General features: G+C 46.5%; 1 protein-coding gene across 1 annotated transcript in view; it reads right to left on the bottom strand.

The window, feature by feature from the left end:
• Positions 1-17219, bottom strand: part of LOC138666455 (zinc finger protein 665-like) — a 309850-nt gene that overhangs the window by 266738 nt on the left and 25893 nt on the right. The window contains exon 8 of the mRNA XM_069754679.1: positions 16928-17166. Within this exon, the coding sequence (XP_069610780.1) occupies positions 16928-17166 (239 nt within the window). The remainder of the gene's footprint in view (positions 1-16927; positions 17167-17219) is intronic.

The following is a 17219-nucleotide window of genomic DNA, read 5'->3' as shown; positions in this document are numbered from 1 at the left end:
ACAGCTGTTTCGGGGTTTTTGCCCCTCATCAGTGTGGAGTAGGAATCTGGCTATTAGGAGCAGTGCCTAGTAAAAAGGCTATAAAGGCACAGATGATTGGCCTCGGGGAGACCAAAACATCCAACACCGCGGAGACACCATCACGTGTTTCTCAACGCAGTGATTCCAGAACACTGCCCCCATCCCTTATGGGAAATATGCAGATGCAAGTAAAGAAGCTGCGGAGACACCATCACGTGTTTCTCGACGCAAGCAGTGAATAGCCAGGCCTTTCCCCGGGAAGGAACAACCACGGGAAGGGCAGCATCCTATGAAGGAAAGCCACCTATGCCAAGCATGGTATCCATCCACAGACAGCTATTTCGGGGTTTTTGCCCCTCATCAGTGTGGAGTAGGAATCTGGCTATTAGGAGCAGTGCCTAGTAAAAAGGCTATAAAGGCACAGATGATTGGCCTCGGGGAGACCAAAACATCCAACACCGCGGAGACACCATCACGTGTTTCTCAACGCAGTGATTCCAGAACACTGCCCCCATCCCTTATGGGAAATATGCAGATGCAAGTAAAGAAGCTGCGGAGACACCATCACGTGTTTCTCGACGCAAGCAGTGAATAGCCAGGCCTTTCCCCGGGAAGGAACAACCACGGGAAGGGCAGCATCCTATGAAGGAAAGCCACCTATGCCAAGCATGGTATCCATCCACAGACAGCTGTTTCGGGGTTTTTGCCCCTCATCAGTGTGGAGTAGGAATCTGGCTATTAGGAGCAGTGCCTAGTAAAAAGGCTATAAAGGCACAGATGATTGGCCTCGGGGAGACCAAAACATCCAACACCGCGGAGACACCATCACGTGTTTCTCAACGCAGTGATTCCAGAACACTGCCCCCATCCCTTATGGGAAATATGCAGATGCAAGTAAAGAAGCTGCGGAGACACCATCACGTGTTTCTCGACGCAAGCAGTGAATAGCCAGGCCTTTCCCCGGCTAGGCACTGCTCCTAATAGCCAGATTCCTACTCCACACTGATGAGGGGCAAAAACCCTGAAACAGCTGTCTGTGGATGGATACCATGCTTGGCATAGGTGGCTTTCCTTTATAGGATGCTGCCCTTCCCGTGGTTGTTCCTTCCCGGGGAAAGGCCTGGCTATTCACTGCTTGCGTCGAGAAACACGTGATGGTGTCTCCGCAGCTTCTTTACTTTCATCTGCATATTTCCCATAAGGGATGGGGGCAGTGTTCTGGAATCACTGCGTTGAGAAACACGTGATGGTGTCTCCGCGGTGTTGGATGTTTTGGTCTCCCCGAGGCCAATCATCTGTGCCTTTATAGCCTTTTTACTAGGCACTGCTCCTAATAGCCAGATTCCTACTCCACACTGATGAGGGGCAAAAACCCCGAAACAGCTGTCTGTGGATGGATACCATGCTTGGCATAGGTGGCTTTCCTTCATAGGATGCTGCCCTTCCCGTGGTTGTTCCTTCCCGGGGAAAGGCCTGGCTATTCACTGCTTGCGTCGAGAAACACGTGATGGTGTCTCCGCAGCTTCTTTACTTGCATCTGCATATTTCCCATAAGGGATGGGGGCAGTGTTCTGGAATCACTGCGTTGAGAAACACGTGATGGTGTCTCCGCGGTGTTGGATGTTTTGGTCTCCCCGAGGCCAATCATCTGTGCCTTTATAGCCTTTTTACTAGGCACTGCTCCTAATAGCCAGATTCCTACTCCACACTGATGAGGGGCAAAAACCCCGAAACAGCTGTCTGTGGATGGATACCATGCTTGGCATAGGTGGCTTTCCTTCATAGGATGCTGCCCTTCCCGTGGTTGTTCCTTCCCGGGGAAAGGCCTGGCTATTCACTGCTTGCGTCGAGAAACACGTGATGGTGTCTCCGCAGCTTCTTTACTTGCATCTGCATATTTCCCATAAGGGATGGGGGCAGTGTTCTGGAATCACTGCGTTGAGAAACACGTGATGGTGTCTCCGCGGTGTTGGATGTTTTGGTCTCCCCGAGGCCAATCATCTGTGCCTTTATAGCCTTTTTACTAGGCACTGCTCCTAATAGCCAGATTCCTACTCCACACTGATGAGGGGCAAAAACCCCGAAACAGCTGTCTGTGGATGGATACCATGCTTGGCATAGGTGGCTTTCCTTCATAGGATGCTGCCCTTCCCGTGGTTGTTCCTTCCCGGGGAAAGGCCTGGCTATTCACTGCTTGCGTCGAGAAACACGTGATGGTGTCTCCGCAGCTTCTTTACTTGACTGTACCTTAAGTCTGACCTTACTACTGACCAGATCTCTTGTGTGAGATTTGCTGTGAATGCGGGTCCCCATATCTGCATATCTCATCTCTGAGAGTAGCTTCTTTGCATTAGTTTTTGCTGACTGGTTCCTCACTAGGAAAGCTTCTGGCCATCCTGAGAACACGTCCACGACCACAAGGGCATATTCAAATCCTCCACTTGGCGGCATTTGGATGTGGTCTATCTGGACTCTCTGGAAGGGGTACAGTGGTCTGGCAAGATGATGTGTGGAAACTTTCTCCATTCTTCCAGGGTTGCATTTGCCGCAGGTCAAACAGCTGCTAGTGAACTTGGCTGTTAGGGTGGAGATCCCTGGAGCGAACCAGAAAGCACCAATCAGATCATTCATCTGTGTCTTTGATCTGTGTGTGGGCCCATGTGCCCACTGGACCACCATATTGTACATGCTTCGGGGTAAACAGGGTTTGTAGTCGATTGAGTATACCCTTCCTTCTTCATGCATCCAGCATTCCTTCTTGTCCTTTTTTTGGGCTTGCTCTTGCAGCTTTTTGAGCAGATCCCAGGATGTCATCTGGTCAGATTTCTTGTCTTCAGTCGTCATGTAGTAGCCGTCCGTCTTCTGCGACCTCTCCCACTTCTCCATATTGTCTTCCTTTGGCTGCTTCTTTGGCTGCTATATCCGCCATGTTGTTGCCCCGTGCCTCTACTGTGTTCAATTTTCCATATGCTTTGACTTTTAGTACTGCCACCATTTTTGGAAGTTGGAGTGCATCCAGCAGGTCCTTGATGGCTCCATGATGCTTCACGGTTGTTCCGCTTGCTGTGATGAAGTCTCTTGCAGTCCAGACGGGTCCAGAGTTGTGTGCTATGCCGTGCGAGTACCTTGAATCGGTGTATATGTTCGCGGTTTTGCCTTCTGCAATCTGGCAGGCCTTCGTCAGCGTTATCAGTTCTGCTTCCCGGGCTGACAGACTAGGCGACAGCGTTCTGGACCACAGGATCTCTTGATTGCTGGTCACTACACATCCGGTCTGGAATCTTCCTTCATCATCTGCAAATCTGGAGCCATCCACGTAGAGGATCAACTCTGGGTTAGTCAGTGGCTCTTCTGCCACCTTGGGTAGTCCTGCTGTTTCCTGTTGCATGATGCTGAAGCAATCATGGTCATTTGTCCGGAGCAAATCCAGATCCCTGTGGAAGGTATGCAGATTTTGATCAGACTTTTGATCTGAGGGTTCATATTTGTATCCCCCTTGGGAGTGGGAGTAGAGTGGACGGGTTGAGGACTGTGCATCTGGAGATGGTGACATTGTTAGGCGGGAGTAGAGAGCACTGGAGGCGAAGATGCCTGGCGGTGGAGAGATGGTTTGGTTGAGGATTGCTGAGATGTCATGTGGAGCCTAGCGGTCAGGATTTCCAATGGATACCCAAGAATGATGACAGCATTCCTCTCCAGGAGGGCGTATGCTGCAAATGCTGCTCTCATGCAGGAGGAGGCTTCCCTTGCAACTGGATCCAGGCGAGCTGAAAAGTAGCCCAAAGGTCTCGGCTTTCCCCTCTGAAGCTGCGTCAGGACTCCAGTAGCAAGGCCTTCTTTTTCCATCAGGTAGAGATGAAATGGCTTCTCGTAGTCAGGTAAGCATAGTGCTGGCACTGAGACTACAGAGTCTTTTAACTTCTTGAACGAGCTGAAGGCTGCATTAGGACTGAGGCATCAGGGATCCAGGCTCTGCAATACGAAACTAGACCAAGGAAGGCCTGTAGTGCCCTTGGAGTTGTTGGAGGAACCGTCTTCTCCACTGTGGTCTTCCGGTTATCTGTCAGATGTTTCGTCTGGTGAGCGATACAGTGTCTCTGGAACATAACTCACTTCAGACACCACTGGACTCTGTTCTTTGAGACCTTGCAGTGCTGCTCCACCAGGTAGAGTATGAGAGACAAGGAACGGGCTTTACACGTGTTAATGTCAACTGCACAAAGGAGTAGATCGTCCACGTATTGTAGCAGGGTTACTTCTGCACATTCTGTGACCCAGTTGGTGAGGACTGTGGACATTGCTTTGCTGAGCTGTGAAGGGCTGTTCTGGGCCCGCTGTGGCATCACTTGTCCATGTGTCCTGTCCCCCCTGGTGCGTTAAGGCAAACCGGTACTGGTCATCCGGGTGAAGTGAACACTGGAGAAAGCATTAGCCACATCAGTTACTGTGAACACTTTTGCTGTGGAAGGCACATTTGAAAGCAGAGTGTGCGGATTCAGCACAATTGGAGTTTCAAACACTGTGGCGTCATTCACATCTCTCAGGTGTTGTAATATTTTGAACCTGGCTAGCTCTCCTTTTAGTCTTTTTCTTGACTGGGAAAAGCGGGGTATTGCAAGGTGATGTGCAAGGAACAATGATTCCTCTTTCCAGGTAGACTTTCAGTTGTTCAGAGACAGCTTGACTCTGGGCAATGGGCAAGGGATACTGGGCATTGCGAGGATATGGAGTGCCTGGCTTGAGTGATACCCGCACTAGGGCAACTTGAGGTTTTCCCACGTCCTGGGGTTTGTAAGCTGAGAATGTCTGACTTGACCATCAATGCCCATGCGAGACACAGAGGATTCTGATAGGCAGGTGGGATAGGGGAGTTCCACAGGTCTCATCATACTTCTGGCTGCACCGGTGTGTAGAAGAAAAGATCTGACAACGCCATCCACTTTCAGGGTAATTTGAGGTATTGGTCCTGCAGACGGGGTTTTACATGTCAGGAGCGTAGTGTCTTGCAGACCTGGCTTGCTTACCCCTGTCCTATGGATAGGGTACTTCACTGCCTTCTGTACTTCTTCCTTGACCTGTTTCTCTGGACCAACTCTTGGGCTGCATTTGTGCTCTGCACTGGTTCCAGATATGGACAAACTTGCCACAGTTGCAAAACTTGACACTTCTTCTGTCTTTGTAGGGTGGTTGCGCTTCCCGGTCAGTGGTCACCATGAGAGGGGCCGTCTTCTGCACTCCTGGTTGGGACTCAATCCCTTTGGCTACTGTGGACAATGGCATGATGGGCACTGTAGCGGCAGCGGAGTCCGGCCTGCTGATTGAAGCTGCGGGGCCTGGTGGTAAGATGGGGCCTGCAGGTGCATCCGTGGCGAGGCCTGGGGGTGCCATGAGACCGGCGACTGCATCCAACCCGAGGTCTTGGGGCAATACAGGGGCTGCGGCTACATCTGTCATCTATTTTTCCCCCTGGTTTGACATAGTTTCTCCCCTTTGCTAATCTTATTGAGGTCGGTGTCTCCTTTCCGGAGTCTGCAGCGGTTCTTCCGGTGTGTTGCTCGGCACTTTGCAGCGTCTTCACCTCTGGCTCCCCTTCTGGTGTTCTCAGCAGCATGGCACCCGTTTCCTTCTTCATGCTCTTTGTGGCGCTATGATGGCGGCAGTTTTGGCGACAATTGGCAATAAACAGACTCCTAGGCACACATAACCCATTTTGCTGAGTCAGTCCACTGCTATTGACCTAGTTCTCGGGCCTAGCCACTACCCGTGGTTTCCTGATTGGCTGTCTCAGTCCATGCACAAAGGCCTGTGCCAACATTTGCATGTGTATCTGTCATGAATGGTGAAGCCCAAGTCTTGGAATACTTGCATTACTCTGCCATGAAACTTCTCCACAGACTCTGTCTTGTCTTGGCTCATGTCATGTAAGCTGAGGGCTTGTCCTGCCAATCTGCCTTTGGCCCACTCTCTGAGCTGTTCTATTAGCTGTGGCCCTGACTCCCAAGCGTGTACATCTAATTCTGCTGGAAGTTTGAATTGTTCCTTCATGATTGGCCAGAGTGCATCACCTTTTATTTCCATTTATGGCCCAGAGATCATTCCAGGTGGCTATATATGTTTGCTGGTTCTGCTACATTCTTCGGTAAAATGGCATGGGATGCATCCCTGGGTGTGGAAGATTGTTGAGAATGCTGGTAACCTGACTTGGGGTGAAGTGCACATAGTATAATGGTGGTGCCTCTATCTGCCCCTACATTATTGGTGCCTGTGGGTTTCTTTTCTTAGTACTGGGCAGCATGTATGATGTTCCCTCCTCATCAGAGGAATACTTGTGATAGCATATGCTGGGGTCATACACTGGCTGATTTTTGGACTTAGAAGTTGCCTTTATATGTAATGATGTCTCCCCCCTTGTTGAAGCTGTGATGGATTAGGCGTTTAGTTCTATGTTGGTGTGAATGTAGGCAGCTCTGACCAGTGCTGAAGTTATACATTATCAGCAGATGATGATGATGTCATTCCTCCCCCCTCTGCACCCAGGGCTGAGCTGTCTGCTGCCTGATGTGTCTGGGGGCTGGCTACTGCATGGTGTGTAGGGGGATTTACACCTCCTTCCCCCAATATCACAACTGGCAATGACTGGACTGTGTCAGGGACATAGAAGGGGTGCCTTGTGCTGTAAGCAGCACATTGTTTGAATTGGGTGTTGGCCCAGCCGGCAACACAGAAGAAGTTTCTGGCATTTCCGGTGCGCGGAGGACTACGTCAGCGCTCACTTCGTTTCCTTGACTACGCAGCTTGCGGCGTCTGTACGGAAGCATTTTTTAATTGGAGGAGGTAACGTTTAACCCTGCTGTTCTGTTGGTCAAAAATGACCGACTTTGAACTTCAATATTCTTTAAAATATTCAAGATGCGGCTCTGAAACCCGTGGCCGACCGACCCATCCTCATTTAAGTCAATCAACCACAAGTTTCAGAACCGCATCTTGAACACCCCAAAAAATACCAAAGTTCAAAATAGGTCTCCCCAGACCGAACAGAACAGCAGGGTTAAATGTCCAGGGTCCCTCTACCCCGACACACCCCCTGAGGAAGTGTTACGAAACGCGCGTCGGGGTAAAGGAACGGAGACATGGACATCATACCTTATGTAAGTTATTCTTAGCGTGCCCATGCTTTCCACTGTGTGACCTACTAATGTGACCTTGTAGGTGTCTTTGAGGAGGCGGTGAATGCCACTACATACATGCCTTTTGGCAGTAATGATTATTTAACTTAACCCCCTCATTGTATCTCCTGTAGTTCACTTTGTTTCCATTTTTGTGGATTGGCGGGTTTTTTTCAGCTGTATGTAGGTTCCTCTTTATTTATGCAGTTGATTATGTGTGGGCAATTTGGGTATTTATTCATCATATAGGTTTTTCCTGATGTTATGTGAACAAATCCGCTCCTTCACATTGGGAGGATTTTCTCTTGGATATTATATACCGTTGTTAACTATTTGTGAATTATTAAGAAAATTTATTGAATTTAATACTACAGGACATTGTGTTTTTAGTCCGATTGCGTTGGTTGGCAATTTAGGACTTGGTTTTTTGGGTTATTAAATTGATAGCATAACACAATGATATCATAGGGATCTAAAAGTGGTTGATTACAGAAGAAGAAGAGTCTGAAACAGGAGGAGATATATGGGACAAAGAAGAGATCCAGCAGAGGAGGAGATGATGAAGAAGAAGAAGGGGTTGATGAAAGGTGTATAGGAGGAGGAGGTGAGGAGTGGGGAAAAAGGAACAGAGGGAGGAGAAGATGGGAGGTGTGGAGGAGAGAGAGAAGAGGAGCAGAAGAGAGGCGTGGAGAAGGGTGTGGAGAAGTAAGAGCAGGAGGAGATAGGTGTGGGGGAGTGAAGAAGGAGGAGAGAAAAAGGGTGAGTGAAGGAGGAAAGAGGTGTGGAGGAGGAGGAGTATAGGTGTGGAGATGGGTGTGGAGAGATAGAGAGAGAGAATGAAGAAGGAGGAGAAAAAGAGTGACAGGAAAAAGGAGGATAGAGAGGAGAAAGATGGAGGAGAAAGACAAGAAGAGAATTCCTTCTTCTTTGATGCAGCCTGAGGGCATGGTCAGAGCCACAGTGCCATCTCCCTGTACAAAGGTTGGGCGGGGCGCACCACATACTGTGCAAATACTCCCTATAACATGGATTCTGCTAAGAGCAGACTACACAGATCTAATATCTAGGGAGGCGCTGATGGCTTAATACCTTTCCCCATTTTATACACATAAAAATCAGTTCCTGGTTTGCTCACATATCTTTCTGTACCACCTAAACGATGTAAGCTCTGCTGCTACTGTATACCATGTATCAGCATTCAGCAATTTAACATCAGCTAACTTCCCTTATTTTCCTTTCTACATCATGCTATTCCGCAGCTTGAAGTCTGCCATTCTGATGAATTTCACATACTTTATACCTTCTAAAATTATTCACATACTTAACACCTTCGTGTTTTGCCACTCTCTGGGGGGCCGTTTTCTCATCAGGAAGTAAAAGGCTCTCCTGTTGCTTGGCCACTTTATACCCCATGGCAAAAAAGAAAAAAACAAAAACAAAAACACAACAATAAAAACCTCAAGGAGGTAAGTATATAAAAACACAAAAAATGAAAGGAAAAGGAAGCTTTCAAAAAATTGATGCAAGAAGTTGAAACCAAAACAAAAGAAAACCATCAAAAACTCGGTACACGATCCAAAACTCAGGATCTTTTTGCTTTTTGTTTAAAAAGTTTTTCCTTTTGCATAGAGGCAGAAAGGAAAAACTTTGGAAAACTTAAAAAACTTTAAAATGTAAAAAAGACAGAAGGAAAGAGGAAAAACCTTCAAAAGAATAAAAAGTTAAAACGGCTTCTCTCTCTTTTTTTTCCTCCAAATTCTCTGCTCTCAAATGCAGTAAGAGACACACTTCCCCCTCTTCATATGCTGCTGTATCCAATGTTACTAAAATCACACATCTGAAAAACAAGTATGTCACAGCAAAAATGATAGATACTATTTAGTTTCACTTCTTCACAAATAGCTACACCATAGCCAGCACTGCAGAAACAGGAAACTTAGCAAAAAAGGAAAAAAACAAATGTGACAGTGTGATTTACAATGGATATATCTTTGCCAACGGCAGAAAGGGAAGTTCAGAAAAAGAGAAAAAAAACTTTCCTTTACAATAGTATGCACTTAAAGCAGCAATACATGACACAAACAGAAACAGATACAGACGTCCGGGAGAAACCGATGCCCTTTTATTATTTTGTGACACGTGCAGGTTGCAGTGGGAACAGACTACTGCCAATCGCACTGGGCACACCTGTGCCTGGGCCGCCTGAGTGAGAAACGCAACAAGCGGGAAATCTACCACCCCGGTCCAGTCATCCTGACTGGCTTGCCGGCACTACGGGAATCTGCAGTAGCCCTCTAAGTTATCACTACCCGAGCCTGGAACATGGGAATATCTTCCCCGGGACTACCTGTCCCTCCTATGCACGAGAATCCTGCAATAACTTATCGAGCGATTTGACCTCCTGCGGTCTGTTACCCAGCAACCACAAGCAAAACAGTCACCATTCCAGCTTTTCTCCCGGATCTCACACAAACATGGAACACATACACGGCACACAGCAGACACCTTGACTTATATCCCAGGGTTTGGATACGGGCTTGGACTTTTTACACTACCTGGGAATGCGGTGGGGACCACACCTGACCGGCAAAAGGTATATACCCGGACTGGGAACAGGGGACTTTCAGGCAAGATGATAACATTTTCTTACCTTACTTATGGAGCTGCGCAGTTTCCATCCCGTGAACCAAGGCCGTGGCCAACACCTCCGTCTCTCTGGTCAGCAGGGTCACCTGTGTGTTTCGTCCATGCCTCGCGGCAGGTGCCAGTTGTTATGGAAGTTTGGTCTGGATAAATTTATCCCGTGTGTGCTGTGGCCATTCCCAATAAGACTGAGGATTTTGAGCGCTCAAGAATGAGACTGTACACCATGGTGACAGAAAATCATTCCATCAATACTGCTGATTTATTGTACATACAAGGATTTATAATTGCATATAGAAAGGAGTGGTTAGGGGTGGTTTGTTAATTACCATATTGTCTAGCTCCTCTGTTATTGGTTATCTAAATATATATGCAATATTGTGATTAATGCACATATGAATGCTGATTAAGCAACTAAAATGTAGCTCTCGGCATTTAGGACAAAGTTGAGACATCTGATCAGCACTTAATACAACTGGCGTTCTTCCGCTTTTGCCTGGAAAACCCCCATACAGTCTGGCTTATATCAGTTTATGTCAGACATTTTAAGCCATTAATTATAATGTATATATTAGCTGTGAGTATATATGAGTATAGAGGAGTATACATGCAAGTGAGATCTACATGATATATATATTTCTATCACACTACCCACACATCATCCACTGCACAGGGAAACATCCAATCCTACCTTCTCCACAGCAGCCTGTCAGCACCTTTGACCATCACCACCAGACATACTAACAGAGGCCAGGACAAATGGAGGTAATATGCAATCAATCCAAACCTCCCCCGCCCAGATGCTTGCTTCACAGACTCACTCCTGCCATAGTATGAATTCTGTTGGAGATCATGGCTCCTGCCAGGCAATCCCTACTGCTTTTGAGTCTCCTGAAGCACCACGTTATGTCCAAGATGGTGCCGGTCCCGTGTGGACATGGAGGCAGGCAAGCTCAGAGAGTCAGAGGATTGAGTACAAACCAGCCCTCACAGCCATTGCATAAAGACACATTGGAAAATGAAAGTGGATCTGAAACAGAGCAAACACAGGACCTAGCAGCTCCATGGCCAAGGAGACTAATTAACCCTTTCCCTCCTGACAACATATCTCCACAGGTGCCCCTTTGAGTCAGCTACCCACACAGGGAAATACAGCTGGCTTGCAAAAACATTTATTCACTGCTCAAAGGGCATTCAGGATTCATATATTAACCCCTTTGGAGCCTGATTAGAAACTCATGGATCTCTCTTCAGTACCTCTCACATGGTTTCCACAGCTTCTAAGAACACAAACTGAACAATCCACGGTTGATACCACTAACCTTTCTCCACAGGACCCTCAGTTGCATCACAACCAGCACCATCATGGGCCGCCAGCTCATATCCAGTGACTCTAGCCGACATTCAGCCACTTTTGCAATGTTTCCCAACTAAAGATGATCTGGCCTCATTTGCAAAATACATCATACATGAGTGTAAGCAGGAATTCGCTAAACTGCAATCTGATGTGGTTACCCTGACAAAGAGAAAGGACACTACAGAGCAGAATATATCTAATACCTCTGACACCTTTACAGCTCTCCAAGACACAATACACGTCCACTCTACCCATATCATCAATCTCAACTGGATGACTTTGAGAACCACGGATTATGAAACAATCTATGCATCAGGGACCTGCCAGAATCAGTGGTTACTGCAGATTTACCCTCTACTCTTAATCACATCTACTATATAATTGTCTAAAGGTACCTTCACACATAACGATATTGTTAACGATATCGTTGCTATTTGTGACGTAGCAACGATATCGTTAATGAAATCGTTATGTGTGACAGCGACCAACGATCAGGCCCCTGCTGGGAGATCGTTGGTCGCTGAATAAAGTCCAGAACTTTATTTCGTCGCTGGACTCCTGCTGACATCGCTGGATCGGCGTGTGTGACACCGATCCAGCGATGTCTTCACTGGTAACCAGGGTAAACATCGGGTAACTAAGCGCAGGGCCGCGCTTAGTAACCTGATGTTTACCCTGGTTACCATGCTAAAAGTAAAAAAAAACAAACAGTACATACTTACCTACCGCTGTCTGTCCTCCAGCGCTGTGCTCTGCTCTCCTCCTGTACTGTCTGTGAGCCGGAAAGCAGAGCGGTGACGTCACCGCTCTGCTTTCCGGCTCACAGACAGTACAGGAGGAGAGCAGAGAAGCAGAGCGCAGCGCTGGAGGACAGACAGCGGTAGGTAAGTATCTAGTGTTTGTTTTTTTTTTACTTTTAGCATGGTAACCAGGGTAAACATCGGGTTACTAAGCGCGGCCCTGCGCTTAGTTACCCGATGTTTACCCTGGTTACCGGCATCGTTGGTCGCTGGAGAGCGGTCTGTATGACAGCTCTCCAGCGACCAAACAGCGACGCTGCAGCGATCCGGATCGTTGTCGGTATCGCTGCAGCGTCGCTTAATGTGAAGGGGCCTTAAGTGTCACTTCCGTCTGTCTGTCTTTCTGTCTGTCACAGATATTCATTGGTTGCGGCCTCGGTCTGTCATGGAAATCCAAGTCGCTGATTGGTCGCGGCAAAACAGCCACGACCAATCAGCAACCGGCACAGCCCGGCGGCAATATGGCCGCTCCTTCCTCCCTGCAGTCAGTGCCCGATCCGTGCTCCCCTCCCGTCAGCCCTCACACAGGGTTAATGGCAGCATTAATGGACCGCGTTATGCCGCGGTGTAAAGCACTTCATTAACGCAGCTATTAACTCTGTGTCACCAACTTTTTACTATTGATGCTGCGTATGCAGCATCAATAGTAAAAATATCTAATGTTACAAATAATAACAATAATAAAAAAAGGTTATTCTCACCCTCCGACGTGACGTCCGGTCCTCGGCACTTCAAGCGGCAGGTTTAGGGTGCAAAGGATGCTATGAGAGAAGGACCTTCCATTATGTCACGGTCATGTGACTGCGACGTCATCACAGGTCCTGCGCTCATACCAACCCTGGGACCGGAAGCTGCCAAGTGCACCGCACACAGATGGCAAGACTACAAGGGGCTCTTCGGAAGGTGAGTATGTTTATTTTGTATTTTAATTCTTTTTTAATCTGTTACATACATGGCTGGGCAATACACTAAGTGACTGGCCAATATACTACGTGACTGTGCTGTATACTACATCGCTGTGCAATATACTACGTGGCTGTGCAATATACTACGTGACTGGGCAATATACTACGTGACTGGGCAATATACTACGTGACTGGGCAATATACTACGTGGCTGGGCAATATACTACGTGACTGGGCAATATACTACGTGACTGGGCAATATACTACGTGACTGGGCAATATACTACGTGACTGGGCAATATACTACGTGACTGGGCAATATACTACGTGGCTGGGCAATATACTACGTGGCTGGGCAATATACTACGTGAGCTGTGCAATGTACTACGTGGACATGCATATTCTAGAATACCCGATGCGTTAGAATCGGGCCACCATCTAGTATTCAATAAAATACTAGGGGCTCCCCCTTCATCCATGATAAGAGCTAGACAAAGCTAAGCTCATAGGGAGTTACGCCCCATGGACTTAGACCCCAATAAACCAAGAGATGTTATGTCGAGTCCACTACTACAAAGCTAAGGAGGAGATCCTGCTCAAAACCAGGGACAGCTCTGCAACAATATACAAAGGCAAGTGGTTGATAGTCCTCCCTGACTTGTCTAGGTGGGCATTAACAATGAGAGCAGCTTTGAAACCACTCACAGACACCCTTAGGGAGCGTGATATCCCCTACTGGTGGGGTTTCCCATTCTTCCTTCAAGTTAGACACAATGGATGCTCAGGCAGACCACTCACCCGTGGAGACCTACTGGAGTTTTTAAAACAACTCAATCTCCCACAAATATCCATCCCACAGTGGTCACAGTTTTTCACACTGTCCTCGGTTATGGTGGACAGCGGACCTCATCATGGGCAGGATAGGAAGGCTTCATCTGTTACTAATCTCCCCCAAGAGCCCCTAAGCACTCCCGGAAACCACCGCTTAGACCCAGAAAAGGACCTTGATCCTGGATGCCCATGTTTAGCTACTTACTCCATCTCAACTGCCTGTTAGTCTAAAGATAGGCTAAAGTTTTCTCAATGAAAGGAGTCGGGTGAGAAATATGGGTAGCTCCACAGGGGAGCACATACAAATATTTGGCAAAATGCATAGGTCTTAATGCCTTAACCTTGCTAGTACCTATCAATAGAATATTCACCTTGATCTGTTGGCCCCACTGTAATACCATGGCAGTTTAAGGCCACGTGCACACGTTGCGGAAAGGTGTGCGGATCTTTCCGCACTGATTTTGGTAAATCCGCAGGTGCGGATTTACCGCGTTTTTTTGTGGTTGCAGTTTTTGTGCGGATTCCATCTGCGGTTTTACACCTGCGGATTCCTATTATGGAGCAGGTGTAAACCGCTGTGGAATCCGCACAAAGAATTGACATGCTGCGGAATAAACAACGCAGTGTTTCCGCACGTTTTTTTCCACAGCATATGCACTGCGGATTTTGTTTTCCATAGGTTTACATGCTACTGTAGACTCAGGGAAAACTGCTGCGAATCCGCAGCGGCCTATCCGCTGCGGATCCGCAGCAAAATCCGCAACGTGTGCACATACCCTAATTGTTCTGCCTTTCAGTAATGTTTTCCAAAGTCAGTTGTTTAGTCTTTTTTCCAGCAACATAATTCTTAAAGGAGCATTGGTGCTCCCCAGATCAACACCTGGTCATCTAATGGTTAGACGGAGATCTGGAGAGGCGTACAAGCCACAGTGTTTTGCAGCCTCTGTGAAATTTGGTGGAGAATCGGTCATCTGGGGATGCTTCAGCAAGGCTGGAATTGGGCAGTTGTTCTTTGCGAAGGACGTATGAATCAAGCTGCATACAAGTATCCTGGAAAAACAAAGGATTCCTTCTGCTCAGGCAATGTTCACCAACTCTGAGGACTGGTTTTTCCAGCATGTCAATGCGCCATGCCACACATATAGGTCAATCAAGTGTGGATGAAGAACCACCACATCAAATTCCTGTCATGGCCAACCCAATCTCCAGACCTAAAACCCATTGAAAACCTCTGGAATATAATCAAAAGGAAGATGGATAGTCACAAGCCATCAAACAAAGAAGAACTGCTTACATTTTTGTACCAGGAGTGGCATAAGGTCACCCAAAAGCATTGTGAAAGACTGGTAGAAAGCATGGTAAGACGCATGAAAGCTGTGATTAAAAATCCCGGTTATTCCACAAAATATTGATTTCTGAACTCTTCCAGAGTTAAAACAATAGTATTGTTGTTTCTAAATGATTATGAACGTGTTTTCTTTGCATTATTTCAAGTCTGAAAGGACTTTTTTTTCTTTATTTTGACCATTTTTCTTTGTCAGAAAAAAATCCTAAATTTATTGCTTGGAAATTCGGAGACATGTTGTCAGAAGTTTATAAAATAAAAGAACAAGTTACATTTTACTCAAATTTTTTCACAGACCACAAGGTAAAAAGTGCAACAATTTAATCAATTCATCGTCAAAAAGCACCATATATAGAAAATAGACTTATTATACACAATAAAACTTAACATTTAATAAATTATCCATAAAAATTCAAACCCCATATGACCTTGGACCAATGTCAGTTGTTTGACTAAAAGATACAGGGTGCTCAATATCCCTGACCTCTCAACTATCTGTCTCCTACCTTGCCGCGGAGGTTGGCACCCAATATCCTGCGCAATGGCGCCCCCGCTCAATGCAGGCTCTCCCTAAATCACCCTAATGGGCCCAATCGGGCAGGAAAGAAAAAAAATCAAACAGACCATTCATTCCAGATAAATACAAAAATTAGTCATAGGTATTGATTGATAACATGTGCTCCAATATATTGCACATGCCCAGGTGCATTCATGTGTGCTCTTATATACTGCACACCTACTCTTATTGCACCTATTCCCAGGGATTAAGGCATACTGGAAACCTACATACTGTGCCTAGGTAACCCTACTTGTCAGCGGGAGATGGCACCCTATAATCCTGCGCAATTCTCACCCTGATTGCACCCTATGCTACTTGTAAAGGGGAAATTTAATATACCCTTAATCAGAGTGACACAGATGTATATCAAGATGGGCCTTAACCGGTAACAAATTTTTGTATTTATCTGGAATGAATGATCTGTTTGATTTTTTCTTTCCTGCCTGATTGGGCCCATTAGGGTGATTTAGGGAGAGCCTGTGTTGAGTGGGGGCGCCATTGTGCAGGATATAGGGTGCCAACCTCTGCGGCAAGGTAGGGGACAGATAGTTGAGAGGTCAGGGATATTGAACACCCTGTATATTTTAGTCAAACAACTTACATTGGTCCAAGGTCGTATGTGGTTTGAATTTTTATGGATAATTTATTAAATGTTAAGTTTTATTGTGTAAAATAAGTATTTTCTGAACATTTTACTTAAAAATATACCTATAAAGAGAAAAATCAGACAAACTGAACATTTTGCAGTGATCTCTTAATTTTTGTCAGAGCTGTATTTACCACTATTAACAAATCATCCAGACTGTGGCATGTAGTTCAGTAAGCTTCCGATTTGCAGACAGATCCGGGTGCAAGTGATCTCTTCAGACTTGCACTTCCATAGTTTGAGCAAGAAAGTAGACAGAGCAGTGGCTATAACTGTGCCCAGAGACTGACTGGCTATTGGCCCCAATGCAGAGACAGTGTCAGTCATGCAAGGTGCACGGTTACAGCTACCGTTTAGTATTCTCAGAGGGTGAAAGAACCAGCGCCGGAGATGCCCCTTTGACTAAAACCGAATGCTGCCAAGGAGAATAAAGTTCATTTTCTCACAGTAGCTTTTGGCTAACAGCAGGCGTCAGTCAAGTATTGCAATTAACCAGAAGATTACACCCCATCTGCAGGTTAATAGCCTTTTTGCTGGTGACAGGTTCCCTTTAAGAGTTGATTTCCAAGCAAAACATTAACCACATTAAGAACATGAAAAAGGTTTCTCCTTTATGTGACTGCTCTGGTGACTAAGAAGAGATGATTTCTTCACAAAATATTTTCCACATTCTGAACATGAGAATGGCTTCTCCCCTGTGTGGGTTCTCTGGTGGCTACCAAGATGCGCTTTCTGGTTAAAACATTTTCCACATTCTGAACAGGAAAAAGGCTTCTCCCCTGTATGAATTCTCTGGTGCATAACAAAATTTGATTTAGAGTAAAACCATTTCCCACATTCTGAACATGAGAATGGCTTCTCCCCTGTGTGGGTTCTCTGGTGGCTATCAAGATGTGCTTTCTGGTTAAAACATTTTCCACATTCTGAACAGGAATAAAGCTTCTCC

This window comes from Ranitomeya imitator, chromosome 2 (genome assembly GCF_032444005.1).
Source record: "Ranitomeya imitator isolate aRanImi1 chromosome 2, aRanImi1.pri, whole genome shotgun sequence".
In the NCBI taxonomy this organism is placed as follows: Eukaryota; Metazoa; Chordata; class Amphibia; order Anura; family Dendrobatidae; genus Ranitomeya; species Ranitomeya imitator.
The sequence above is the reverse complement of the archived record's forward strand: the minus strand, read 5'-3'. Positions and strand labels throughout refer to the sequence as shown.